Below are 27,562 nucleotides of genomic sequence, written 5' to 3' on the forward strand. Positions count from 1 at the left end.
CCTGTGGATGTGTTGAAGGTGTGCTGGAAAATGCGGAACGGAAATTATGGAGCAACAGAAAAGTGGAATGTACTATTTAAATAGGTGCGTTGGAAAACACGGAGCGGAGTTTTTTTTTTTAACTGGATCTGGATCGGCATTTTCCCATGCCTTGCCGATACGCATTTTTTTGCAAATATCGGCGGCCGATCCGATCCAAATATCGGATCGGGACATCCCTAATAGAGACCACACACATCCACTCTTCATTAGGCCAGGATTATTACAACTAAAAGACATTGTAGAATTGCATACTCTATTAGTGACGTTCAAAGCTAGAAATAAAGTTCTTCCGAAGGACTTACAAAAGTTATTTGTGTTCACGTCTGAAGATGAGAACCACAGAAGGCCGTATGATTTTAAACATCCAAGAGTGCGAACAAATTTGAAACAAATGTGCTTGTCTGGTTGTCCACTGGCGACGCTGAGATCATTATTCATGCGTTCGTTACGTCTCGTCTCGATTACTGTAACGTATTATTTTCGGGTCTCCCTATGTCTAGCATTAAAAGATTACAGTTGGTACAAAATGCAGCTGCTAGACTTTTGACAAGAACAAGAAAGTTTGATCATATTAGGCCTATACTGGCTCACCTGCACTGGCTTCCTGTGCACTTAAGATGTGACTTTAAGGTTTTACTACTTACGTATAAAATACTACACGGTCTAGCCTATCTTGCCGATTGTATTGTACCATATGTCCCGGCAAGAAATCTGCGTTGAAAGAACTCCGGCTTATTAGTGATTCCCAGAGCCCAAAAAAAGTCTGCAGGCTATAGAGCGTTTTATATTCGGGCTCCAGTACTCTGGAATGCCCTCCCGGTAACAGTTAGAGATGCTACTTCAGTAGAAGCATTTAAAGGCCTAAAATGAGATGTTCTTATTTAAACGGGGATAGCAGGTCCATTCTATGTGTCATACTTGATCATTTCGCGATATTGCCATATTTTTGCTGAAAGGATTTAGTAGAGAACATCGACGATAAAGTTTGCAACTTTTGGTCGCTGATAAAAAAGCCTTGCCTGTACCGGAAGTAGCAGACGAGTAGCGTGACGTCACAGGTTGTGGAGCTCCTCACATCTGCACATTGTTTACAATCATGGCCACCAGCAGGGAGAGCGATTCGGACCGAGAAAGCGACGATTTCCCCATTAATTTGAGCGAGGATGAAAGATTTGTGGATGAGGAAAGTGAGAGTGAAGGACTAGAGGGCAGTGGGAGCGATTCAGGATAGGGAAGATGCTGTGAGAGGCGGGTGGGACCTGATATTCAGCTGGGAATGACTAAAACAGTAAATAAACACAAGACATATATATACTCTATTAGCCACAACACAACCAGGCTTATATTTAATATGCCACAAATTAATCCCGCATAACAAACACCTCCCCCCTCCCGTCCATATAACCCGCCAATACAACTCAAACACCTGCACAACACACTCAATCCCACAGCCCAAAGTACCGTTCACCTCCACAAAGTTCATACAGCACATATATTTCCCCAAAGTTACGTACGTGACATGCACATAGCGGCACGCACGTACGGGCAAGCGATCAAATGTTTGGAAGCCGCAGCTGCATGCGTACTCACGGTACCGCGTCTGCGCATCCAACTCAAAGTCCTCCTGGTAAGAGTCTCTGTTGTCCCAGTTCTCCACGGGCCAATGATAAAGCTTGACTGTCATCTTCCGGGAATGTAAACAATGAAACACCGGCTGTGTTTGTGTTGCTGTAGTCGGCCGCAATACACCGCTTCCCACCTACAGCATTCTTCTTTGCTGTCTCCATTGTTCATTGAACAAATTGCAAAAGATTCACCAACACAGATGGTCAGAATACTGTGGAATTTTGCGATGAAAACAGACGACTTAATAGCTGGCCACCATGCTGTCCCAAAATGTCCTCCACAATCCGTGACGTCACGCGCTGACGTCATCATACCGAGACGTTTTCAGCAGGATATTTCACGCGAAATTTAAAATTGCACTTCAGTAAGCTAACCCGGCCGTATTGGCATGTGTTGCAATGTTAAGATTTCATCATTGATATATAAACTATCCGACTGCGTGGTCGGTAGTAGTGGGTTTCAGTAGGCCTTTAAGTCCCATCATAAAACTCATTTGTATACTCTAGCCTTTAAATAGACCCCCCTTTTAGACCAGTTGATCTGCCGTTTCTTTCCTTTTCTCCTCTGCCCCCCTCTCCCTTGTGGGGGGAGGACGACACAGGTCCGGTGGCCATGGATGAAGTGCTGGCTGTCCAGAGTCGGGACCCGGGGTGGACCGCTCGCCTGTGCATCGGTTGGGGACGTCTCTGCGCTGCTGACCCGTCTCCGCTCGAGATGGTCTCCTGCTGGCCCCACTATGGACTGGACTCTCACTATTATGTTAAATCTACTATGGACTGGACTTTCACAATATTATGTCAGACCCACTCGACGTCCATTGCATCCGGTCTCCCCTAGAGGGGGGGTGGGGGGGTCACCCACATATGTGGTCCTCTCCAAGGTTTGTCATAGTCATTTCACATCGACGTCCCATTGGGGTTGTGAGTTTTCCCTTGCCCTTATGTGGGCTCTGTACCGCGGATGTCGTTGTGGCTTGTGCAGCCCTTTGAGACACTTGTGATTTAGGGCTATATAAATAAACAGTGATATATTGGTCTGTTGCTGGAGTGAAAGCATGGAATTCTATAAACAAAGACTTAAAAAGTTGCAAGAATATCTTTGAATTTAAAAAGAGTTACAAAAAGAGACAACTGGAATTATATCAAACTGATTTTTGATTTCGATTGGACGTGTCATTGTGAAAATGCTTAAACGAAAATTAAGAAGTATGTTGGAGTTCGGGTGTTGGTGGAGGGAACAGTTATAAAGTCATCTAAAATGATTTGTGTTAAAAAGGGGGCAGATAAATATAAGAATAGTATTCTTCCATCTGCTCCTTTCTGATCATGGAAATGTATAAGAAACAAAAAAAACAATGAAAGTGTCAACTGTGCGTGGCTTGTATATATGCATTTTCTAGTGATGGGTCCGGCAACACCGATGCATCGGCGCATGCGTCGAGCTCATAGAGCAAAACCCTGTGTCGGTGCGCGTACCGCTTTTAGAAAGTCACGTGACCCATCATGAGCTGTTTTGGTCACGTGACCGATACGCGAACTGTGTCGCACTGACGCCTCCTCTGTGCCCTGTGAGCGGGTCTTTTCTACAGCCGGAGAAATAATAACTAAGAAGAGAAATCGTCTAAAATGTAATACGTCGGAAAAACCTTTTTTTTTTTTTTTTTTATAAAAATGTGTAAAAAAATAAAATAAAATAAATTCCCAGTCCACAATCATCCACAACACGTTCTCTTAGATTTCCATGTTATGATACATGTTCACATTATTTATTGACTGTATCTAAAAAAGATAAAAAATATATTTTTATTTAAATGAAGATATGAAATAATCCTAAATGAAATACAATGACTTGGTTTATATTATTGTATATACTAGGGCAGGGGTCACCAACGCGGTGCCCGCGGTCACCAGGTAGCCCGTAAGGACCAGATCAGTCGCCCGCTGGCCTGTTCTAAAAATAGCTCAAAGAGCAGCACTTACCAGTGAGCTGCCTCTATTTTTTAAATGTCATTTATTTACTAGCAAGCTGGTCTCGCTTTGCTTGACATTTTTAATTCTAAAAGAGACAAAACTCAAATAGAATTTGAAAATCCATGAAAATATTTTAAAGACTTGGTCTTCACTTGTTTAAATAAATTCATTTATTTTTTACTTTGCTTCTTATTACTTTTAGAAATACAATTTTAGAGAAAAAAATACAACCTTAAAAATGATTTTAGGATTTTTAAACAAGTATATCTTTTTACCTTTTAAATTTCTTTCTCTTCTTTCCTGACAATTTAAATCAATGTTCAAGTAAATGTATTTATTTTTTATTGTAAAGAATAATAAATATTTTAGCTTTTGGTTTTTCGACGAAGAATATTTGTGAAATGTTTCTTCAAACTTACTATGATTAAAATTCAAAAAAATTATTCTGGCAAATCTAGAAAATCTGTAGAATCAAATTTAAATCTTATTTCAAAGTATTTTGAATTTCTTTTAAAATTTTTGTTCTGGAAATTCTAGAAGAAATACTGATTTGTCTTTGTTAGAAATATAGCTTGGTCCAAATTGTTAAATATTCTAACAAAGTGCAGATTGGATTTTAACCAATTTAAAACATGTCATCAAAATTCTAAAATGTATCTTAATCAGGAAAAATTACTAATGATGTTCCATAAAAAAAAATTTTTAATTTTTTCAAAAAGATTCAAATGAGCTAGTTTTTCTCTTCTTTTTGTCGGTTGAATTTTGAATTTTAAAGAGTCGAAATTGAAGATAAACTACGCTTCAAAATTTTATTTTTATTTTTTTCGTGTTTTCTCCTCTTTTAAACCGTTCAATTAAGTGTTTTTTTCATCATTTATTCTCTACAAAAAACCTTCCGTAAAAGGAAAAAAAAAATGTACGACGGAATGACAGACAGAAATACCCATTTTTTTATATATATATAAATGTATTTATTTAGCTATTCTTGTTTAAATCACACTTACGTGTAACTTACAAATGACAATATATTTATTTATTTAAGTGTGTATCAAAATGTTAGCCCTTCGCATTAATCAGTACCCAAGAAGTAGTTTTTGGTTTCAAAAAGGTTGGTGACCCCTGTACTAGGGCATCAAATCAGTGTCAGTTGAGTCGGTCCATAGGTTGCCTGTAGGGATTTTTAATGTCCAGCAGATGTCAGTATTTAGTGACACAGTATCGACACAGTATCAATACAGTTTTGCAATGTGTCGAAACGCTTCATGACGCCTCATCAACCCATCACTAGCATTTTCATGAAAGGAATAAAAAGAAATGATGAATGATGAACGTCAACATGTGAAATACATGGTGTTATTTGAATTACCAGTGGTAGATATGAAGAAGAAGATTAGTCAATAAGCTCAGTTTCTTCCTGCTCCTTTTCGGACATGTTGAATTTGGCCAATTTTAGTCACGTGACGTGCTGAGCTTGTCTGAGACAAATCCGCCTTTTAGGTCAAGAACACTTGCTTACACATCACTTTAGCCCCATACAATAAACCCGTCCTTACTTTCTACTGCTTTGGAGCGAAGTTTGTCACATTTAAGTGCGACCTAACTCGTGCTAGCAGACTATTTCGCGGTGATAAAATGTGTCTTTCCGGGATGCCAACTTTTGAATGACAAGTATTTTTTGCCACATTCTCGAGGAACTTAAGACAGCCTTTCAAGTCTTTTAAAGACGACCTTTAACCGTCGCTAAAGTAGCAATGTGTGTGTTTTCGATGTTTGTAACAGGTTCCACTCACCCTCGATGACATCTTTGTGTTTGGAGTTTGTCGCCTGATACCAAAAAGTGCAAACTAGAACTCAACAAAGTCCTTCCGCTGACAGAGCAACGGCACACTCCGCCAAGTATCGCGAGAACAGGCGGGATCTTGTGGCATCATGTGACCAAAATACATAGACGTCACCAAAGCGTGAGAGTGTTTATTTTAGTAACACTCCAATGTCCATTGGTGGAGCTGTACACTTATTTGATGTGATACTGTACACTTATTTTAGGAGGAGATTTGATTTGGTATATTTATATTTAGCCTTCATAAGACCCTTCTGTTCCTCTGCATTTCTCTTCTGTTTTCCATCAGTTTGAGCCGGTGTCCTTTTCTTTTTTAAGTGACACAGTTAGTCATATGAAGCCCTCTGGTTCTCCTGCAGATGCCCTCCCACCTCGCCTGTTTAAGGAGGTACTTGCTACTATTGGATCAAGTGTCCTTAACATTATCAAAAGTAGCCTCTCTTCTGGAATAGTTCCAGTAGAGTTTAAACATGCAGTGGTACGACCTCTACTTAAAAAACCCAGCCTCGACCCCTCTCTCCTCTCTAACTTCAGACCTATCTCTAATCTTCCATACATTTCCAAAATATTAGAGAAGGTTGTCTACAGTCAGTTGTTGCCCTTCTTAGAGGATAATGGTATCACTGAGCTGTTCCAGTCCGGTTTTAAAGCCCTCCACAGCACAGAGTCAGCGCTTCTAAAAGTTTTTAACAATATCCTCCTGTCCACTGATTCTGGTAAATATGTTGTCCTGGTGCTTTTAGATCTGTCTGCTGCGTTCCACACCGTCGACCACGCCACCTTAATCACTCGTCTTGAGAACTGTGTGGGCATTAAGGGCGCCGCCCTCAACTGGTTCCGGTCGTACCTAACCGACAGGAGTTTTTGTGTAAAAGTAGACAGTTTTATGTCGTCCACAGCTCCTTTACCACATGGGGTCCCCCAGGGCTCAATCCTTGCCCCAATTTTATTTGCGCTTTACCTTCTCCCCCTTGGTTCTATTTTTAGGAAGTACAGTATTGCATTTCATTTTTATGCCGATGATTGCCAGATTTATTTTCTCATGGCACAAAATAACACGGTTCAACGTCTTATTGACTGCCTGCACGACATCAAAGTCTGGCTTTCAGCTAACTTCCTGAGCCTAAATGAAGATAAAACAGAAGTTATGTTGTTCGGTACAAGTCGCTCTCCCTCCCCCAACGTTGACCTCGGCACTCTGACCCCGTATCTCAGCGACTGTGTCACAAACCTGGGGGTAAAGTTTGACTCAGATTTTAAATTCGAAAAACAAATCAGCAGCGTCGTTCAAAAAAGCTTTTATCAATTACGCCAAATAGCGAAAGTGAAACCGCTTCTATCAAGACATGATCTTGAGAAATTAATCCACGCTTTTATCTCGACTCGTCTTGACTACTGCAATGCCCTGTATGTTGGCATTAGCCAGGCCTCCCTCGCCCGCCTGCAGCTCGTGCAGAACTCTGCTGCTCGTCTGCTAACACAGACCCGCAGACGTGAGCACATCACCCCTATTTTAGCGTCCCTTCACTGGCTCCCTGTGCGTTACCGAATACATTTTAAACTCCTTTTATTTGTTTTTAAATGTTTAAACAACCTCGCGCCAACCTATCTCTCCGACCTCCTTCAGCCTTACTGCCCCACCCGATCCTTAAGATCAGCCGATCAGCTGCTGTTGACGGTCCCTGACACAAGGCTGAAGCTTAGAGGTGACAGAGCTTTCGCCGTTGCTGCTCCCAAGCTCTGGAACGACCTACCCCTGAGTGTTAGACAAGCCTCCTCTCTTCCTGTTTTTAAATCTCTCTTAAAAACATACTTTTATTCCATGGCTTTTAACACTGAGTGATATCCATCCTGCAATGGCGCCCCATAATACACCTGCTGTGATCCTGTTTTTATGTTTTTATTAATTCTATTTTAATTATTTATTTTTTTATCGTGTTCTGTTTGTGTTGTGTGTTTGCTCGGTACTCGTTTTATCTTTTAACCTGCTCATTGTACAGCACTTTGGCTACCCCTGTGGTCAATTTTAAATGTGCTCTATAAATAAAGTTGATTTGATTTGATTTGATTTATAAAAGACAGCAATCTAGAAAGGATTATTCATATTTTGTTGCAAGCTATTTTTTTATACAATAAAGTCGATTTCTGAGCGTAATACCCAAATTCTACGATTGGATCGATGATTTCAAATTATTAATAAAATCTCGGAAAATGTTAAAAAATAAAATAAAGATTAAAAAAAAGCCATTAAATTATTGTCTTTAATTGCAGGAATTTAAGTAGTTTTAGAAAATATTTTTTCATTTTGCATTTTCTTTAACATGTTTTGTTTGTCGAACAATGTTGATTGCTCAACTTAGTGTGTTTAATTGTTCAATTAAAAAAGTAATAATTATATTTCATGAAGTAAAAATTAAATTTTAACAATATCCTGACGCTTTTTCACTTATTTAGTAACCAATTGTGGAAAATGTACTTTCTTATAAACAGCGCCCGCAAATGTACTTGTTTAGTATCGCGAGAACGAGCGAGATCTTGTGGTATCACGTGACAAAAATACATTGGCTTTAAAGCAGCGTGAGAGCGCTCCGACGCAATACATTATTTCTATTATAAAAATCAAAAAATATATTAATTTTACATATTACCCTGACTTATTTGATTCATTTTGTTAACCAATTGTGTAAAATTTACTTTTTTATGAACAGGGCCTGCGAATGTATTTATTTTAGTATCGCGGGAACGAGCGTGATCTTGTTGTATCACGTGACAAAAATACATTGACGCTCCGACACAATACAAAATTCACATTTTATAAGTAAAAAATGTTTGTTTTTTTCAGTTATTTTGGTAACTCGTGTAAAATGTACTTTTTAATGAACAGGGCCCGCGACTTTACTATTTTAATATCGCGAGAACGGGCGGCACCTTGTGGCATCACGTGACAAATAAATTGTAGACGTCACAGCTTCGCTCCAACAGAATATTTAGAATTTTATGTTAAGAGTAAGGGACAAGCGGTAGAAAATGAATGGATGGATGTTAAGAGTAAACTATTCATTTTGCATATTATCCTGACTCTTTTTCATGTATTTAGCAATGAATTGTTTTAAAAGTGCATTTTTATAAACAGGGCCCACGCATTTAACTATTTGAACCAAGTAGCATTTTGAGCGAGGACAGTTTGTCAAGGTATTTAAGTGTTGTTTCAAGAGACAGGACAGATGTCTTTAAAATACAAAATATTTATTTTGAAAATGTCTTTATAAGAGAGAAAAAAAAACAACAAAACCATACAAATTGTTTGGTTACTAGCATACCACACTATGCTAGGAACTAACAATGGAGAAGAGAGGATGCTCAAGAGGCAAAGAAGACAAACTGTGTGCCTCCCGACGCCAAGAAACGTGGCACCGGTGGTGAAAGTTCACCTTGCCTCTTTTACAAATGTACACGAGCATTCAGGTGGGGCGGACATGTGGAAACCATCATTGTTTTTTTAATTACAAAAACACAAAACCAAAAAGCAAATATAGTGAGTTTAATACACTTCTGAAGTACAGTGGGGACTGAAACTGTTGGCATTGATATGGGGAAGTCGCTGTTCAACCGAAATTGTGTTCCATTCTTCCAAAAACTGAACAGTTGCGCTTTTGAGAGACATGGCGGAGTCAAATGACAAAAGTGTTGTGTCTGCATTTGAGATATAAAGATATATGTATGTACTGTTCATCCTTTTCGTCGTTTTATTGTAGTTGTACAATAATATTCCCTGATGGCCTGGCTCGGCCGCTGTGTTAGAAGAAGAGATATCAAAATGAAAGGGGGATGGGGGGGACAAAACAAAAGAAGAGAAGTTGCGATACTGTCCATTGAGTGAGGTGGGAGGGGTGTGTGTGATGGGGGAATCGTTTGTGTTCTTCTTCAAATGTTACATACGCTGCTCAAACACACACAGCTCCTCCACCACGCAGCCTCCGGGCTGCTCTGAGGATCACAAAGAGCAGAGGAAACGCATCAAGCTTCCATATCAACATTTCATACTCGGGCAGGGGTGTCCAAACTTATTCCACTGAGGGCCCCACGCTGGAAAATGAAAGCATAGGGGGGCCATTCATTTTCAAAACTACCGTATTTTTCAGACTATAAGTCGCTCCGGAGTATACCGTATTTTCCGCACTATTAGCCGCACCTAAAAACCACAAATGTACTCAAAAGCTGACAGTGCGGCTTTTAACCCGGTGCGCTTTATATATGGATTAATATTACGATTCATTTTCATAAAGTTTCGATCTCGCAACTTCGGTAAACAGCCGCCATCTTTTTTCCCGGTAGAACAGGAAGCGCTTCTTCTTCTACGCAAGCAACCGCCAAGGTAAGCACCCGCCCCCATAGAACAGGAAGCGCTTCTTCTACTGTAAGCAACCACCCACCCCGGAAGAAGAAGCACGCGGTGCATGCTGGGATATGTGACGTTTCATTTCCATTTGTGTGTTTATGTAAAGACCCCAAAATGGCTCCTATTAAGTGTGTTGTCTGTCTAATTATAAATAATGCAGACGAGGCGTGTTAACTGAGTTCTCAACGTTTACTCACAGCGTGCTCATAACCACATTCTAACTGCCAGCATACAACGCTTCTCAGGGCTACCGCGCATGCTCGTCACTATCGTTGCATGCTGGGTAGTGTAGTTGTTATATTTGCTAGCTCATAACATCACATTAAGAGACACGCTTACGCGCTTAATTCAATACTCGCCGTCATTCCGGGTGGATTGACAAAAGACCTCCAGCCGCTAGATATTGGTGTCAACAGGGCATTCGAAGCTAGACTGCTAACTGCGTGGGAACAATGGATGACCGAAGGCGAACACACCTTCACTAAGACAGGGAGGCAGCGCCGGACGACATTCGCCCAACTTTTCAATTCGGACAACGAAGGAGAATAATTCGAGGGATTTATGAATGAAGAATAACTTCAGAAAGTGAGCGTTATGTTTATTTTGTGTGTTGTGACATTAACGTTCGAGCAACATTATGTTGCTATTGCTCTGCACTATTTTGAATTTTACTATGTTTGTGATTGCACATTTGCGTACATTTTGGGAGTGAACAGAGTTGTTAGAACGCTGGTTTTTAATATATTATTAAAGTTTGACTGACCTATCTGACTGTTTTTTTGACATTCCTTTAGCGCAGTTAGATGCGGCTTACAACACCGGGCGTCTTATAGGTGGACAAAGTTTTGAAATATGCCGTTCATTGAAGGCGCGGCTTTTAACCCAGGGCGCCTTATGGTGCGGAAAATACGGTAAGTCGCACCGGCCGGAAACGCATAATAAAGAAGGAAAAAAATATATAAGTCGCACTACAGTATAAGTCGCATTTTTAAAAAAAATTTAAAACCCAACATTAAGAATAGACATATGAAAGGCAATTTAAAACAAATAAAGAATAGTGAACAACAGGCTGAATAAGTGTACGTTATATGAGGCATAAATAACCAACTGGTATGTTAACGTAACATATTATGGTAAGAGTCATTCAAATAACTATAACATATAGAACATGCTATACGTTTACCAAACAATCTGTCACTCCTAATCGCTAAATCCCATGAAATCTTATACGTCTAGTCTCTTACGTGAATGAGCTAAATAATATCATTTGATATTTTACGGCAATGTGTTAATCATTTCACACATAAGTCGCTCCTGAGTATAAGTCGCACCCCCGGCCAAACTATGAAAAAAATTGAGACTTATAGTCCGAAAAATACGGTAATACTATACATTTTTTTTACCTTGAGGGCTCCCCTCAAGAAGGGTCTCACTCATTAAAATATAAAAAATGAATCATATTTTTTTATTCAACACTTAAATCTGTAGATCAAATTTCAGTCTATCAATAAAGATATTTTCTCTGTTTTTTGCCCTTTTGTCAAAACCCAGTGTTTTTATGGCAAACACACAAAATGTGCAATATTTTCCACCCAAAATTTTTAAAAGTGAAATATTTGATGTGAAGTAACTGGAACTTAGGTCAATTGGTCAATAATTCATAACACATTTTTTGAGCAATGAGTTTAAAAAAAAATCCCACTAAAATTCTTGGGGATCCAAAAGGGTCCCACTCATAAGTGTTAAAAATAAGTAATACATATATTTTTTTTACTTTCTATACATAAGTCTCGAGATCAACTTCAGATCTAATCGTTCATTTTAGGTTTTTATTTAAAAAAAAAAAAGTTTTCTTTTTGTTTTATGCCCTTTTTGTCAAAACCCTGTTAAAAAAAAAAAAAAAAAAAAAAAAAAAAAGTACAACATTTCCCCCACAACATTTTTCAAAGTGCAATACATGGTGTGAAGCAAGTCGAGCTTCAAATACGTCAATAATTCATAACAATATTGATTTTAATTCAATATTATTTTTTGAGCAATGACAGTATTTTATTTTTTTAAGAATTCCAACTAAAATATTTGGGGACCTCAAAGAGCCCGACTCATAAAAACGTTAAAATTAAGTCATTAATTGTAATGTGTTTAACTTTTAACGCTTAAGTCTTTGGATCAACTTCAGATCTATTCGTTGATAAATCTTCATTTTTTTTGTTTTATGCCATTCTTGTCAAAACCTTGTTTTAATGGGGGGAAAAAACACAAAATATGCAATATTTTTCCACCAATTCTTTTTAAAGTGGAATATTTGATGAGAAATAAATGGAGCCCTAAATAGGTTACCGTATTTTCCGCACTATAAGGCGCACCGGATTATTAGCCGCACCTTCTATGAATTACATATTTCATAATTTTGTCCACCAATAAGCCGCCCCGGACTAAAAGCCGCGCCTACGCTGCGCTAAAGTGAATGTCAAAAAAACGCTGCGCTAAAGTGAATGTCAAAAAAACAGTCAGATAGTTCAGTCAAACTTTAATAATATATTGAAAACCAGCGTTCTAACAACTCTGTCCCAAAATGTACGCAAATGTGCAATCACAAACATAGTAAAATTCAAAATGGTGTAGAACAATAGCAACATAATGTTGCTCGAACGTTAATGTCACAACACACAAAATAAACATAGCGCTCACCTTCTGAAGTTATTCTTCATTCGTAAATCCTTCGAATTCTTCGTCTTCGGTGTCCGAATTGAAAAGTTGGGCGAATACGGGATCCAAAATGGCCGGTTCCGTCTCGTCGAAGTCACCGGAGTCAGTGTCGCTGTTGTTGTGCAGCAGTTCTGTGAATCCTGCCTTCCGGAAAGGTCGGACCACAGTTGTGACCGAAACTATCTGCCCAGGCATTTACGATCCACTGGCAGATGTTGGCGTATGTCGACCGGCGCTATCTGCCCGTCTTAGTGAAGGTGTGTTCGCCTTCGGAGCTGTGTGAAAAAAGCCACCCGGCTTCTTCGCGTAAACTTCCCTTAACCACTCGCTCATCTTTTCTTCATCCATCCATCCCTTCGAGTTAGCTTTTATGATGACGCCGGCTGGAAAGGTCTCTTTTGGATGGGTGGAAGTTAGCATGGCAAGCTAGAACCACAGTGAAGGATGACTTCTCATTCCCTGTGGAGCGAATATTCACCGTACGTGCTCCCGTTCCACAGTGCGGTTCAGTTGCTGTGAAATACGGTAGTAATCCGTGTGCGGATGGAGAGATTGCGTCTTTTTATGAACCGGATCGTTTTGTAGGAGCCATTTTGTGGTCTTTACAGATGTAAACAGGAAATGAAACGTACGGTGATATCCGCGCGTTTTTTCTTCTTCTTCCGGGGGCGGGTGAAGCGCTTCCTGTTCTATGGGGGCGGGTGAAGCGCTTCCTGTTCTATGGGGGCGAGTGCTTTCATTGGCGGTTGCTTGCGTAGAAGAAGAAGCGCTTCCTGTTCTACCGGGAAAAAAGATGGCGGCTGTTTACCGAAGTTGCGAGACCGAAACTTTATGAAAATTAATCGTAATAAAGCGCACCGGGTTATTAGGCGCACTGTCAGCTTTTGAGAAAAATTGTGGTTTTTAGGTGCGCCTTATAGTGCGGAAAATACGGTAATAATTTATGACATTGATTATTTCTTTTTTTTAATAGGAAAAAAATATACCCCCTAAAATTATTGGTGATTTAAAGGGCCCCGTTCATAGAAGTGTTAAAAATAAGTATTTTTTTAAAACTTTCAACACTTGAATCTCTAGATCATCTTCAGATCTAAACCTCGATTATAAGTTTTTATGATTTTGTTATGTTTTTCGTTTGATTTCTACCAGTTTCTTACATTAAAAACTGTTTTTTAAAATGGCAAACACACAAAATGTGCAATGTTTTCCCCCAAAAGTATTTCCAAGTGGAATATTTGATCTGATTGATTTTGCTCATTATTATTTTTGAGCAATGACAATTTTCAAGTAAAAAAACGCTTGCATGGCAGCTTTGTGTTATTAAAGTCCACATTGCAAATGTATCTTGTCACATTTCACCTGTTTGCTCTTCTATTCCACTTTTCTATGTTTTTTGGGATAGTATTTTTAGAATGTGCTGTGGACCTTTAAAAATGAGCTGCAGGCCGCACTTTGGACACCCCTGCTCTACCGATCCGAGAACGGCAATCGTCTCACCTATGTCAGCTTCTTGGCTTTGTTGTAAAGTGAGTCCACCACTTTGCTCATGTTCTGAATGGTTTCCAAGGCTGCTTCGTACGTTTTGTCCACTGGCGGCTCCTCAAAGATGATCAAGACTCCTTCTCCCTGGTCCAGGATTCCTGTGGCGCAGACAAACCCCTAAGTAATGTTTCAAAGCTCACGCTTGTGCCATGCGGAGATATATATGATGGATCATACCGTGAAACTTTTTGTCTAGAATCATCTGCGATAGTTTACGCTCTACATCCCCCTGGAGATAAGATGCTGTTATGAAGAGGGACAAGTGGTCTGACTGTAGGCGAGGGAGGAGAGGAGGACTTACCTTTGACAGTTTGATTAGACCCGATATGTGTTCTATCTGTAGACACAAGGACAGTCAGTAAATGAACTAGGGCTGTCAAAGTTGGCCTGATGACAAAAAAACGCTCATTTTCCTTTAATGCCACTCTTATTTGGTCACCCTGGCGAGAGATTAGGGCTGGGTGATAAAACAATATCATTTTATGTCACGATAGACACGTACCGGTAACCAACATCGATTAAGAATGCGTTTGCCAATCAGGTGACAGTAACAATCACGTTTGGTTGATTCTTTGCATGGAGTGAGAAAAGAAATTCAAAATGAAGAAATTGTGGATAAAAGAGGAAAAGTCACCAGACAGTTTTTTTTTATTTTTTCCAAAGGGACCGTAGTCAGACCCATGTGGTCTGTAAATGATGAAAGGCAAGACCGCTAACACCACACCACCTTAGCTCACCCGTTAGAGCACAGCTGTAACTTCCTGCCACTAACTCTGCAGAAAATAGTTCTTCTCAGGTTTCTCTATGTTTACATTTTCAAACTTTGTACTATTTTCTTACACTTTATGAAGCATTTCTAGCATATTACTTATTTTTGGACCTTCATTTTAAGAGCTTATTGTTAAGTCTTCAATGTGATTTTACTTTTTTGTTTACATGCTTGTGTTGACATTTCCTTTCTGCCTGGTAGCTGAGGGCATTACAATCAGAGGAAGTTACATTTGAAATCTGTAAAAAAATATATACATGTATAAAAATAAAATATAAATAACATTTATTTAAAAAAAAACATTAAAACTAACATATACACCATGTATAAATATAACATAAAAATAGATAAATAGCTAAATAAAAATGTTAACATTTACCTGCTCCTTATTTTAAATAAGTCATAAAAAATATCAATATAAAAACACTTATATAGTGATAGAGTTTTTAAAACCCTCTGAGATATGTTTGGTTCTGTGCGAGATAGAGTGTTTGTGTCCATTTTGTGTTTAGCTGTTTAAAAATTACGTTTAACAAACATTTGCATAAATCGAACAAATTGTCCACTCCCATGTTGATAATATCCTATAAGCCTCAAAAAAGGATCCGTCTGAGGTACACCTATTTAAAGATAAAATGCTTGTATCCAGACAAAATGTGACAAATGGTGATTAAATATTTAAATGCTTTGACAGCCTAAAATGAAAACTATTATATTTTATTCTGAAGACGCCATGTGGGAACGCACCTGCACCCTGGAGAAGGGCTCGATGACCCGGATGAGGTTCTGTTCCAGCAGGTTGTCGTACAGCGTGGCCAGGTGTGTGTTGATGATGGGGTCGTCCCTCAGCTCCGCTCTGTACTCTGTGAGGGCCTGCAGGGGGCGCACACACGCTCACATTTAGGAGCGTCAACCTCACCTCCTCCTGACAAGATCCTCTTCTTACCTTTTCAAAGTCTGCTAACGATCGGTTCTTGCTGGCCTGGGCGACACATTTGAGAGCGTCTGTCTGCAGGGAGACAAACCTTCAACCTCTTGAAACAGTCAAAATAAATCCACCTGTGGCCACAGTAGAGAACGACCGACTATCAGCGCTGATATTTGTCATTTTGACGTATATCAGTCTCGGCCTACAACAGAACTACATGAGCAGATACAATATACCGTATTTTTTGGACTATAAGTCCCAGTTTTTTTCATAGTTTGGCCGGGGGTACGACTTATACTCAGGAGCAACTTATGTGTGAAATTATTAACACATATAAAATATCGAATAATATTATTTAGCTCATTCACGTAAGAGACTAGACGTTTAAGATTTCATGGGATTTAGTGATTAGGAGTGACAGATTGTTTGGTAAACGTATAGCATGTTCTATATGTTATAGTTATTTGAATGACTCTTACCATAATATGTTACGTTAACATACCAGGCACGTTCTCAGTTGGTTATTTATGCGTCATATAACGTACACTTATTCAGCCTGTTCACTATTCTTTATTTATTTTAAATTGGCTTTCAAATGTCTATTCTTGGTGTTGGGTTTTATCAAATAAATTTCCCCCAAAAATGCGACTTATACTACAGTGCGACTTATATGTTTTTTTCCTTCATTATTATGCATTTTCGGCCGGTGCGACTTATATTCCGGAGCGATTTATACTCCGGAAAATACGAATACACACATGATATCTGTACTTAATATTTTTAAAAAAAATCAATAATCCGTAAAGTAGTTTAAAAAATAGGCATGGCTCAATCACCAGCCCTTTTGCTGGATTTCATTATATTTTAAAACAATTTTATAAATAAAAATTACTTCCTTTGTCAATAATTCTCCTCAAATATGTTTAAATATCTGACACTGCATTTATTTGACTTTGCCTGAGAATTATTTTCCGGTCTGCTCAGCTGCTCATATGACCACATCTCCTTCCTCTCCTACTTGCAGTGCTTGTCGTCAAAACTTGTAATTTTTGCCAGCAAATCCAGTTTTTGTCCTTCTTCCCTGGCCTTGCCCCGGTCCCGTTTTCTTTGTTTTGGCTACCGCAGCGATGGAGACGCTCGACAAGCCTCCGCCAACAACACTCGCATCGTGGGCTCATTAAAGGAGCGCCACGAGTTTCATGTTCCGTGATTCAATCAAATTACGTGACAGCGATGGACGGACATGAAGACGACAGAAAAGATATCTCTGCAAAAAAACTCAAATTTTGTGTAAATATATTGACAACTATGATTATTACATAAGTAAAGAAGAGCAGGCAGCAGCTCACACATTCTCATTCTTTCTGTAACATCCAGGAAGAAATTATCTTGAAAAAGGTCTCAACTATAGTCTATGTCAGGGGTGCTCATTACGTCGATCGCGAGCTACCGGTCGATCTCGGAGGGTGTGTCAGTCGATCACCAGCCAGGCATTAAAAAAATAGTCCTAAAAATGAGCGATCATAAATCTTCACTATGACGTCACTTTCGTCACTTGATTGACATTCACGGCACCCGAGGGTCTTCTGAGATGACGCTGGCTGCTGCCAGCTCATTAAAATTACTGACTGGAAGGCGAGAAACACTTTATTTCAACAGACTCTGGCGCCGTACCTGTCGTCAAAACTCCAAAGACCGACTGCACAGTTGCACAATAAAAGCGCTGCTTCATCCTGCTTGCGCTACCAAAATAAGAGTCTCAGAAAGCTGGCGTGCACAAGCTAGCAAGCTACGGACTGGAGTTTGCCGACAATGTATTTCTTGTGAAGTGTATACAAAGGAGTACGGAAGCTGGATAAATAAGATGCCAAAAACCAACCACTTTCATGTGGTATTGGACAGAAAGGAGGACTTTTTTTCCTCCTCCATTCAAAAATGTGGATGTTATCATCACCACTGTCTGATTCCAATCAATGCAAGTCATCAGAATCAGGTAATACACCAACTTATATTCTTGTCTTCATGAAAGAAAGGAATCTATATGTGTTAAACATGCTTGTATTATATTTAAACACCTTTAACTTGTTAACAATATTAACTATATGTGTTAAACATGCTTGTATTATCATTAAACACCTTTAACTTGTTAACAATATTAACTATATGTGTTAAACATGCTTGTATTATATTTAAACACCTTTAACTTGTTAACAATATTAACTATATGTGTTAAACATGCTTGTATTATCATTAAACACCTTTAACTTGTTAACAATATTAACTATATGTGTTAAACATGCTTGTATTATCATTAAACACCTTTAACTTATTACCAATATTAACTATAAGTGTTAAACATGCTTGTATTATCTTTAAACACCTTTAACTTGTTAACAATATTAACTATGTGTTAAACATTCTTGTATTATCACTAAACACCTTTAATTTATTAACAATATTAACTATATGTGTTAAACATGCTTGCATTATCATTAAACATCTTTAACTTGTTAACAATATTAACTATATGTGTTAAACATGCTTGCATTATCTTTAAACACCTTTAACTTATTAACAATATTAACTATATGTGTTAAACATGCTTGTATTTTCATTAAACACCTTTAACTTGTTAACAAAAACATATGTTTCATAAATAAGTAAATATAAATTATATATATGAATGAGGTAGATCCCCACGACTTGATCAATTGAAAAGTAGCTCGCCTGCAGAAAAAGTGTGAGCACCCCTGGTCTATGTGAAGGAGCCCAGAATTGTATTTATTTACATTTTAACAATACTTCAGAAACCATACAATGTATTAAATCCATACAATTATATAAAATGGAGTAGATGAGTTATTGTGATGTAGAAAAATGTCATATTTGTACAAATTTTCCAGAAGATTATCCGTGTTTTGAAATGTAAATGTTGATGCTACTCTCAGACACATGTAATAAAGGTATTTGGTATTTTTTGCTGATAAATTAAACAATATTAGCACAGCATAAAACATTGTCATTAGTGGTCCCACCTTTTAAACAAAAATGTATGTTAAAGCTGGGGTACCTAAGTTATATTCTTTAACTAAAAAAAATATTAGCATCTTACAGTATATCGTAACAGTGATTATTTATGAATACATTGTACATCTGCGTGCTGTCTGTGCCTTATAATTAAGTATTTTAGTATATAAAACACCGGACGACAACCATTTATCGAGATGGTGGTCAACCCTTCCAGGTACAATCACAAGATTTAAAGAAAGGAGGGGTGAGCAGAGCCCACAAGGAGCCTCCTCATTGGCTGACGCAACAGATAGTGAAGTGCATGCATGGTGCAAGCTTGTTTTCAGTAAAGCATGGCTGCTGAACACCCACCTGGAAATATCGCAATACCTGCACTTGCTGTTACAGCATGTACTGCTAAAAAAAACAAAAGAGGAAATCAAAGAAAGAAAGACGTTGTATGGCTAAAAAAATCAGAAAAGAGCCAAAACTCGAATGAATATCGGTCAGGCATATTCAAGATGGAGGGCATTGCGGGACAGTCTTGGACTAACTTTGGAGGCGCAAGTGGCTGTTGTCCTTCTAAAGTTAAAGTACCAATGATTGTCACACACAATTTGAAATTTGTCCTCTGCATTTGACCCATCCCCTTGTTCACCTCCTGGGAGGTGAGGGGAGCAGTGGGCAGCAGCGGTGGCCGCGCCCGGGAATAATTTTTGGTGATTTAACCCCCAATTCCAACCCTTGATGCTGAGTGCCAAGCAGGGAGGTAATGGGTCCCATTTTTATAGTCTTTGATATGACGCGGCCGGGGTTTGAACTCACAACCTACCCATCTCAGGGCGGACACTAACCACAAGCCACTGAGTTCCATTTTCCAAAAAAATACCAACAAGGGGATCTTCGATGCAACTTCAGACTGTCAACAACCTATGCGTGTGCACGTAGAGCTTTCGTGCGCGATTTTGTGCACTTCCAGAGAGGAGGAGACTGGGAGGGACTATTAGTGAGGCGCACAGAGTGGGGGGCGGGATTTACAGTTTGAATTCTGCCTGGCGACACAAGATTCAAGTACCCCAGCTTGAAAAAACAATTCAAAGCCTTGCAATTTTGTTATTCTTGTAGAGAGACCTGTGAATAACAAAATAGTGTAATTTTTTGAAGACCGAATAAACCTCTTTGGATTAATTCAAAGCCTTATCCAGCTGTTTACTGGCTTATACCATTCGTGTTGAAAAAACTTATCAGCTCCAAATATCGGTCCTTAACTACTAATGACCGTTATCGGCCCTGAAAAAAACCTATCGGTCCATCTCTAGACCGCAGTGGGAAAAAACAAATCCTTGCCTGACGGCCGGTGTATCGCAGGGCCAGTTTACCGCTGATCAGGGATTGCACCTCCTCTGGTCTGCAGAGGCAGCAAGAAGAAGTAAAAAAAGCAGAGAAAGGTCAGTCACTGTCACGGGAAGGAAAAGGAAGGATCAGCTGACACTTACGAGTTGAGGACAATTTTGCAGAGGAGCATGTATTTAAGGGCTGTGATGGCTCTGGGGCTGTCGATGGAGTCGTAGCCCTCAAACGCCTCGAAGAAGTAAGAGTAGGCCGTCTTCCAGTCCTTCTCCTCTGCCGCGTGTATGATCCCTGCACAAGACGCACACGCGCAGAGTCAGTCAATGTCGGATAAATACCCCAGAAGACGACGGCGGCCCCACCTGACTGCATGTCCAGAGCTGCCTGGAGTTTGGGGGGACAGTAGATGGCGTTGGCGGTGGTCCGCGCGGAGGTGAGCGCGGCACGGGCCTTGGGCAAGTTGCTGAGGGCGTGGTACGTCTTGCTTTCCAGCAACTGGACCTCCACCAGCAGGGCTTTGTCGTCCATCTTCTTCAGCTCCAGGAGCAGCTGAGAGCCTGTAGGGAAGAGAAGATGACTCTCATTCACCTCGTGGAAACACATCACGTACAGTCAAGCAGCAATACTTATTTTTTTGTGTACAAAATGCAGGCTAGCACCCACCGAGCGCCAGAGCCTCCTGGTATCGCTTGGTGTCGAAATAGAGGGAGATCAGTCGAGCCTGAGGGCAGAAGAAGAGGAGAACTTTGTCAGGGAGATGAATCACATCAGTCTGACGTGACAGAATAACAACAAGCAAATTGTTATATTATTGCCTCACTCCTCACCATGACAGTATCACATGGCACACTTCCTAATTATCACCTTGGCCATCCTCTCCGGATGCTTCAGATTAATTCTTTGTTTGACAGTATCACATTTACTTGCACTTTCATTCCTTCTCGCACGCAAGTCGCTGCTGAATTCTCGCTGGCTGTGTTGACGCATTCAACAAGCATTAGTGGACAGTCTAAACCAAAATGAGTGGGCGAAATGAAACTATTTACGAAGCCAACCACACTGGAACACAGTGTGCTGTCGTCTGCAGAAAGCTAAATATGCGGTGCACAATGCCTATAAATACAGCGGAAAAGCCTCAATTATCCTATTAATAAAACTATCGACCCCTCTTTATTTACAAACAATGTGCAACGTTACATTTTTGTTTACAGAAGTATTTTATTCAAGAAAGAATATGTAAGTTTGCAATTTGTTCTCCTCAATTTTGGGATTTTTTTGCAAACAATGTGCATTATATTACATTATTCTTCACAGTTATTCAGAAAAAGAAGATGTAATCTTGCACTTTATCAATCACAATGTTGGTGTTCATTATTCATTTGCATACAATGTGCAATGTTACATTTTTGTTTACTGATGTATTTTATTCAAGACAAACGTTTTCAGTTTGCACTTTATTTATCTCAATGTTGGAGTAATTTATTCGCATACAGTGCAATGCTACCTTTGCATTCACTAACATTTTATTCAAGACAGAAGATGTAAATTTGCACTTTAACCATCTCAATGTTGGGGTTTATTATTTATTCGCATACAGTGTGCAATACTACATTTTTGTTAACATATGTTTTTTATTCAAGACTTTAATAAAATGCAAAGTTAGATCTAATCTTAATGTTGGGAGTTCATTATCAATTTTGCACACAATGTGCAATGCTACTTTTTTGTTAACAGAAGTATTGAAATACATTTTTTAACCTTTATTTACCCAGGAAGGTCCCATTGAGATTAAGAATCTCTTTTTCAAGGGAGTCCTGTACATTCATAAACCAGTGGAGGTGTCACTGGGAGGAGGGTGGGCGAAGTGTCTTGCCCAAGGACACAACGGCAGTAACTCGGATGGCGGAAGCTGGAAATTAACCTGTAACCCTCAGGTTGCTGGCACGGTCACTCTACCAACTGAGCCACAACGTGCCAAGTTTATACTTTAATAATCTCAATGTTGGAATTATCTCAATTAGGAATAATCTCAATGTTTATTTGCATACAATGTGCAATTCTACATTTGTATTTACTGACATATTTATTCAAGACAGACCATGTAGATTTGCACTTTACTAATCTCAATGGAGTTCATTACTTATTTGCATACAATGTGCAATGGTACATTTTTATTTACTGGCGTATTTTATTCAAGACAGAAGATGTAGGTTTGCTCTTTTTTCAATCTCAATGTTGGAGTTCATTATGTATTTGCATACAATGTGCAATGCTATATTTTTGTTTAGAAAAATACTTTTTTCGAGACAAAAGTTTTGTCTACAAGAGGAAGCTCTTTATTTAGCTTTTTGAATATTATTTTATACAAAGTGCAATGTATACCTGTTCTAAAAAGAGCAATTTGATACAAAATGGAATATGTGACGCAGTATATGTTCATGCCATGTGTCCTAGAAGTTGTGACATTGTCTCCTTTCAAACCAACCGTTTTGGACCAAATAAAAGTCAAATATGTTTTGAATGATCTCTTATCGGTGAGAAAACAGGCGGCTATTGATTTTTTGTGTGAAATAAATCCGAAGATTTTAAAATAAAATAAAATTAGAAGCCGTAATGCCCAGACTAAATTAACAATGTCACAGTTTCAATCAGCGTTTACATGAAAAATTGCTGAGATGTTATAACACTAAATGTAAGCAATCTCTACTCGGGCTGTGAATCTTTGGGCACCACATGATTCGATTCGATTCGTGGGTGTAAAGATTCGATTCAGGATCGATTGTCGCTTCCAAATGATTCTCGATTCGTAATCAATACTTTTTTAATAACATTGGATGCAAGTTTTCTGATTAACTACATTCCTCTAGAAAATAGATAAACAGCTGTGATTACTTAAAAGAAAACTGGTTTTGTTTAATTAAACTAAATCAAAACATTTAAAGGGGAACATTATTACAATTTCAGAATGGTTAAAACCATTAAAAATCAGTTCCCAGTGGCTTATTATATTTTTCAAAGTTTTTTTCAAAATTTTACCCATCCCGCAATATCCCTAAAAAAAGCTTCAAAGTGCCTGATTTTAACCATCGTTATAAACACCCGTCCATTTTGCTGTGACGTCACATAGTGAATACAAACAAACATGGCGGATAGAACAGCAAGCTATAGCGACATTAGCTCGGATTCAGACTCGGATTTCAGCGGCTTAAGCGATTCAACAGATTACGCATGTATTTAAACGGATGGTTGTAGTGTGGAGGCAGGTAGCGAAAACGAAATTGAAGAAGAAACTGAAGCTATTGAGCCATATCGGTTTGAACCGTATGCAAGCGAAACCGACGAAAACGACACGACAGCCAGCGACACGGGAGAAAGCGAGGACGAATTCGGCGATCGCCTTCTAACCAACGATTGGTATGTTTTTGTTTGGCATTAAAGGAAACTAACAACTATGAACTAGGTTTACAGCATATGAAATACATTTGGCAACAACATGCACTTTGAGAGTGCAGACAGCCCAATTTTCATCAATTAATATATTCTGTAGACATACCCTCATCCGCGCTCTTTTCCTGAAAGCTGATCTGTCCAGTTTTGGAGTTGATGTCAGCAGGCCAGGGAAGCTAGGGTCGATATTCTTCTCTTGATCATCTTCGGTGGCATAAGGGACGGTGTGAGCCAAGACATACAGGGGGTTTAGCTCGCTCGTCTGCGGGAACAAACTGCCGCCATTGCTTGCCGTGCTACAGAGGTCCTTTGTCCCTGAATTGCTCACACACTCCGGCAGATTCAATGGGGGTCTGACGGCAGATTTCTTTGACTTTATCGTTGGAAATGCATCTGCTTTGAGTGTCGCAGGATATCCACACATTCTTGCCATCTCTGTCGTAGCATAGCTTTCGTCGGTAAAGTGTGCGGAACAAACGTCCAATTTCTTGCCACTTTCGCATCTTTGGGCCACTGGTGCAACTTGAATCCGTCCCTGTTCGTGTTGTTACACCCGCCGACAACACACCGACGAGGCATGATGTCTCCAAGGTATGGAAAACAGTCGAAAAAACGGAAAATAACAGAGCTGATTTGACTTGGTGTTTGAGAAAATGGCGGATTGCTTCCTGATGTGACGTCACAACGAATATTAGAAAGGCGTTTAATTCGCCAAAATTCACCCATTTAGAGTTCGGAAACAGGTTAAAAAAAAAGGTCTTTTTTCTGCAACATCAAGGTATATATTGACGCTTACATAGGTCTGGTGATAATGTTCCCCTTTAATAAAGTGGCTGGACGAGACGGATAAAAAAACAAAAAACATTTTAAATACATTTTTGATATTTTGTTTTTGAGTCTATTAGGAATCGTCACAAATAAGAATCGCGAGTCATTGGAAAATCGATTTTCTTGGACACTCCTAACCTCTACAGGGACTTTAACTCCAATGAATAAAACACTTTCCTATTCTTGGGGGGAATTTAGTGAATAAGGACTTGGTCTGCGTCAGGTTTTAAGACAAATACGTGGACTCGTCTTCACCTCGAGAGCTTGTCGTAAGAAGGTCCTCTTCTCAGTTTTGGCCCACTCGATGCACTCCAGACACAACTCCACCTCCTGGCCCGTCGCCGCCTCCATGTCCAGGAACAAGTCGAGCAGAGAGCGGACCAGCCGGGCAGCCTTGGCCTTGCTGATGGAGATCAGGAACGGCCGGACGAATTTCAGCAGACCCCCGAGTTCTGGAGACAACAAAAATGTAAAAGTGAGCAATCACAAGCAAGATCCGGAATAAGCGTTCAGAGTTTTAACCTCACCTGCTGCCTGTCCGGTCTTGGCCAGCAGCGTCCCCAGCTCCAGGATGCTCTGTTCTTTGACCCGGACAGCTTCTTCATCGTTCTCCTGGACATCTCTCCGTACTGCAAAGACCATTCAGGAAAATGTTATTCTTTCTGTCCTAACACGTTATCCATGGGGTTGTAATTAACCATGCAACTTGTTTACATCACCACGGTTCATTTTGATAGCCTTGTCAAATGTCTTTTCAGACCATTCTCTGAAGAATGAGAATGTATGACAAAATCGAGCGATGCGCTGAATTTTCAGCCAGCGACTTTTATCACCAAAACATAACTCCTGAAACCAGATGATGTTATTAGTTTAATATTTCTTCGGTCTATGAAATAAGCAAGAACAATTTTACAGTTCTACAGACCTAAAGGGTTTAGGCTGAAGTCAAACGCTTATTTCGCCTTACCCTATGAACAAAGTTGGCTACAAGCAAAACCGCAAGACATTGTGATGACCAAAGCAGGAAACACACGCTTGTTTGGGGAGGAGGAAACTTGTCTCCAGCGATCTGCAAAGAGTGGAACTATCAAGAGGGGGAACTTCCACGTTTAAATCCTAACATTCCAATCGCCGTATTGATTAGGTGAACAACACTGCACAGAAAAGGAAAGTACGGTCGTCCGAAGCACGCCAAATTAGTCTGTCGCGCCATTCAGTATTTGGCCTGTACATTATTATTCTATAGTGTTGTAATACCATGGGTAAATAAATATTTCATATTTTTATGATTATTCCAGTCTTTGAAGGCTACTACACAGCCATAGCCATAAATGCAATGTAGGCACGTAACGATAAACGGTCTGAAGATAAACCGTGGTACCACTCCTGACATTTAGTATGCATCCCTATCAGGGCTGCAGGGGGAGGCTGAAGCCTATCCCAGCTGCACTTGGGCGGGAGGCAAGGTACACCCAGGACAAGTCGCCTCCTCAAACCGGGCCACAGATAGACCAAAAAAACATTCGCACTCACATCTACTATCATTGTTTTAAAATAAAATGAGATGGATGAACTCACAGACCGGTAATACTGCTCATTCAGTGAGGAAGCATGGTAGAACTACCTCATTAGCTATCTTAAAAGCTAACACAAATACAAGTCTTATCAACCAATCAATCAAAGTTCACTATATATATATATATATATATGTGTGTGTATTTACATACTATAATAATGGATATATAGTTAATAATATTTGAAAGTTTAACTCCTACCTTGTTTACCTTCGTGACAACCTCTTTAAAGCTTTATAATTAATCAGAAATATCAAGCAGCTAAAGGTCAAACATGCTTAAGTGTGGAGAGTGTTTTGCCTTTTTCCCATTAAACCTTGCAATGGATTTGAATGGGTGTAATTCCGAATTAATTATTGTGATGGGACGTTTTTTTAGTAATATTCACAAAGTTCAGGGACGTCTTTTTAAAAAATAATATTCACAAAGTTCAGTGAGTAGGTTGTATTATGTGTGACCATGTTTGTAAGAATTTTTGAGCTGGTTGAAGTTTTTTCCCTGCACCATGACTAGGAAAGGTTGTTTGGATTGGGTCATATAAGTAATAATATATAAGTAGATAAGAATGCTGTGCTTGTAAATTTAAGAAAGTATGCATCATGGTCACTGATATGAGTTTCTGATATTGTCCACAAGATGGTGACAAATTGTCACCTGTCAGACCCCTGGGGATTTTAATTACCAGGGACCACATCAAGTCATAAAAATGGGGTACCACAGTAAAATTTTGGGGTCCCACTTTTTTTTTTAACCGTTTTGAAAACAAATGATAAATGTATGCATTATCCTGTTATATCTCACTTTTCTGTATTGTGTTTTGGAAAAAAGGTTGTCATAAACGTTACTTAATTCATCAAAAAAAATACATTTATTCAGTTATAAACATTAATTCACTTTCTTCTTTCCTTCATGGATCTAAACTCTACCGCTGCCGGTATTTTTTTCTATATTTTTATTTAATATGTTGTAGGTGTATTTATTTCAGTATAAAAGTGTAAAATGCTTCGGTTATGAAATGATGATAATGGTGTGCCAGGGCAAACATGCATATGACAAATTGATTATTCTCACCTGTATGTATCATCAGTCCTTTAAAAACAGCCACATCTACACTTTCATGGCAAATAATGCCAACAAACTTAGAATTGTGCAAGTTAGTTTCAATGTCATTTAATACAGTGGCACTCAATGCCTCTAGCATTTCATCTCTGGCTTCGTGATTGCCATAAGCCAGAGTTTCTCAAAGTGTGGGGCACGCCCCACTGGTGGGGAATAGAGACATGACAGGTGGGGCGCGAGGAACGGGAGGAAATTTCACTTTAAATTTTTTTATTTATTATATTCTTAGATTATTTTTTTTACTATGCTTTCATTTTCTATACACACTGTAAATCACTTTGTGATTCTGTCTGTGAAATCCGCTATATAAATAAATGGAAATTACCGGTACTTATTTTTACTGTAGGCTTTATATTTCTCGGTACGAGCAAAAGTTTGACAGACATAGCAACGGTAACTAATGGGGGCGG

The 27,562-nt window shown here is 39.2% G+C and overlaps 2 protein-coding genes across 3 annotated transcripts in view; both read right to left on the reverse strand.

Moving 5' to 3' along the window:
- LOC133577673 (vesicle-fusing ATPase-like) overlaps positions 1-5,550 on the reverse strand; it is an 86,600-nt gene extending 81,050 nt beyond the window's left edge. The window contains exon 1 of the mRNA XM_061931650.1: positions 5,429-5,550. Coding sequence (XP_061787634.1) covers positions 5,429-5,440 — 12 coding nt within the window. The 5' untranslated portion in view covers positions 5,441-5,550. The remainder of the gene's footprint in view (positions 1-5,428) is intronic.
- Positions 5,551-8,707: 3,157 nt separating this feature from the next.
- Positions 8,708-27,562, reverse strand: part of psmd11b (proteasome 26S subunit, non-ATPase 11b) — a 32,978-nt gene continuing 14,123 nt past the window's right edge. The window contains exons 2-13 of one of the 2 annotated variants that reach the window (XM_061931644.1): positions 24,987-25,088; positions 24,715-24,911; positions 20,848-20,905; positions 20,547-20,741; positions 20,331-20,475; positions 20,182-20,242; positions 15,844-15,906; positions 15,645-15,770; positions 14,430-14,465; positions 14,306-14,357; positions 14,084-14,226; positions 8,708-9,465 (exon numbers count right to left, since the gene is read on the reverse strand). In XM_061931644.1, the coding sequence (XP_061787628.1) occupies positions 14,084-14,226; positions 14,306-14,357; positions 14,430-14,465; positions 15,645-15,770; positions 15,844-15,906; positions 20,182-20,242; positions 20,331-20,475; positions 20,547-20,741; positions 20,848-20,905; positions 24,715-24,911; positions 24,987-25,088 (1,178 nt within the window). In that variant the 3' untranslated portion in view covers positions 8,708-9,465. Of the gene's footprint in view, positions 9,565-14,083; positions 14,227-14,305; positions 14,358-14,429; positions 14,466-15,644; positions 15,771-15,843; positions 15,907-20,181; positions 20,243-20,330; positions 20,476-20,546; positions 20,742-20,847; positions 20,906-24,714; positions 24,912-24,986; positions 25,089-27,562 lie in introns of both variants that reach the window. The other variant, XM_061931645.1, reaches the window with a different exon arrangement.

The sequence above is a fragment of the Nerophis lumbriciformis genome, linkage group LG39 (genome assembly GCF_033978685.3).
Source record: "Nerophis lumbriciformis linkage group LG39, RoL_Nlum_v2.1, whole genome shotgun sequence".
NCBI classification, from domain to species: Eukaryota; Metazoa; Chordata; class Actinopteri; order Syngnathiformes; family Syngnathidae; genus Nerophis; species Nerophis lumbriciformis.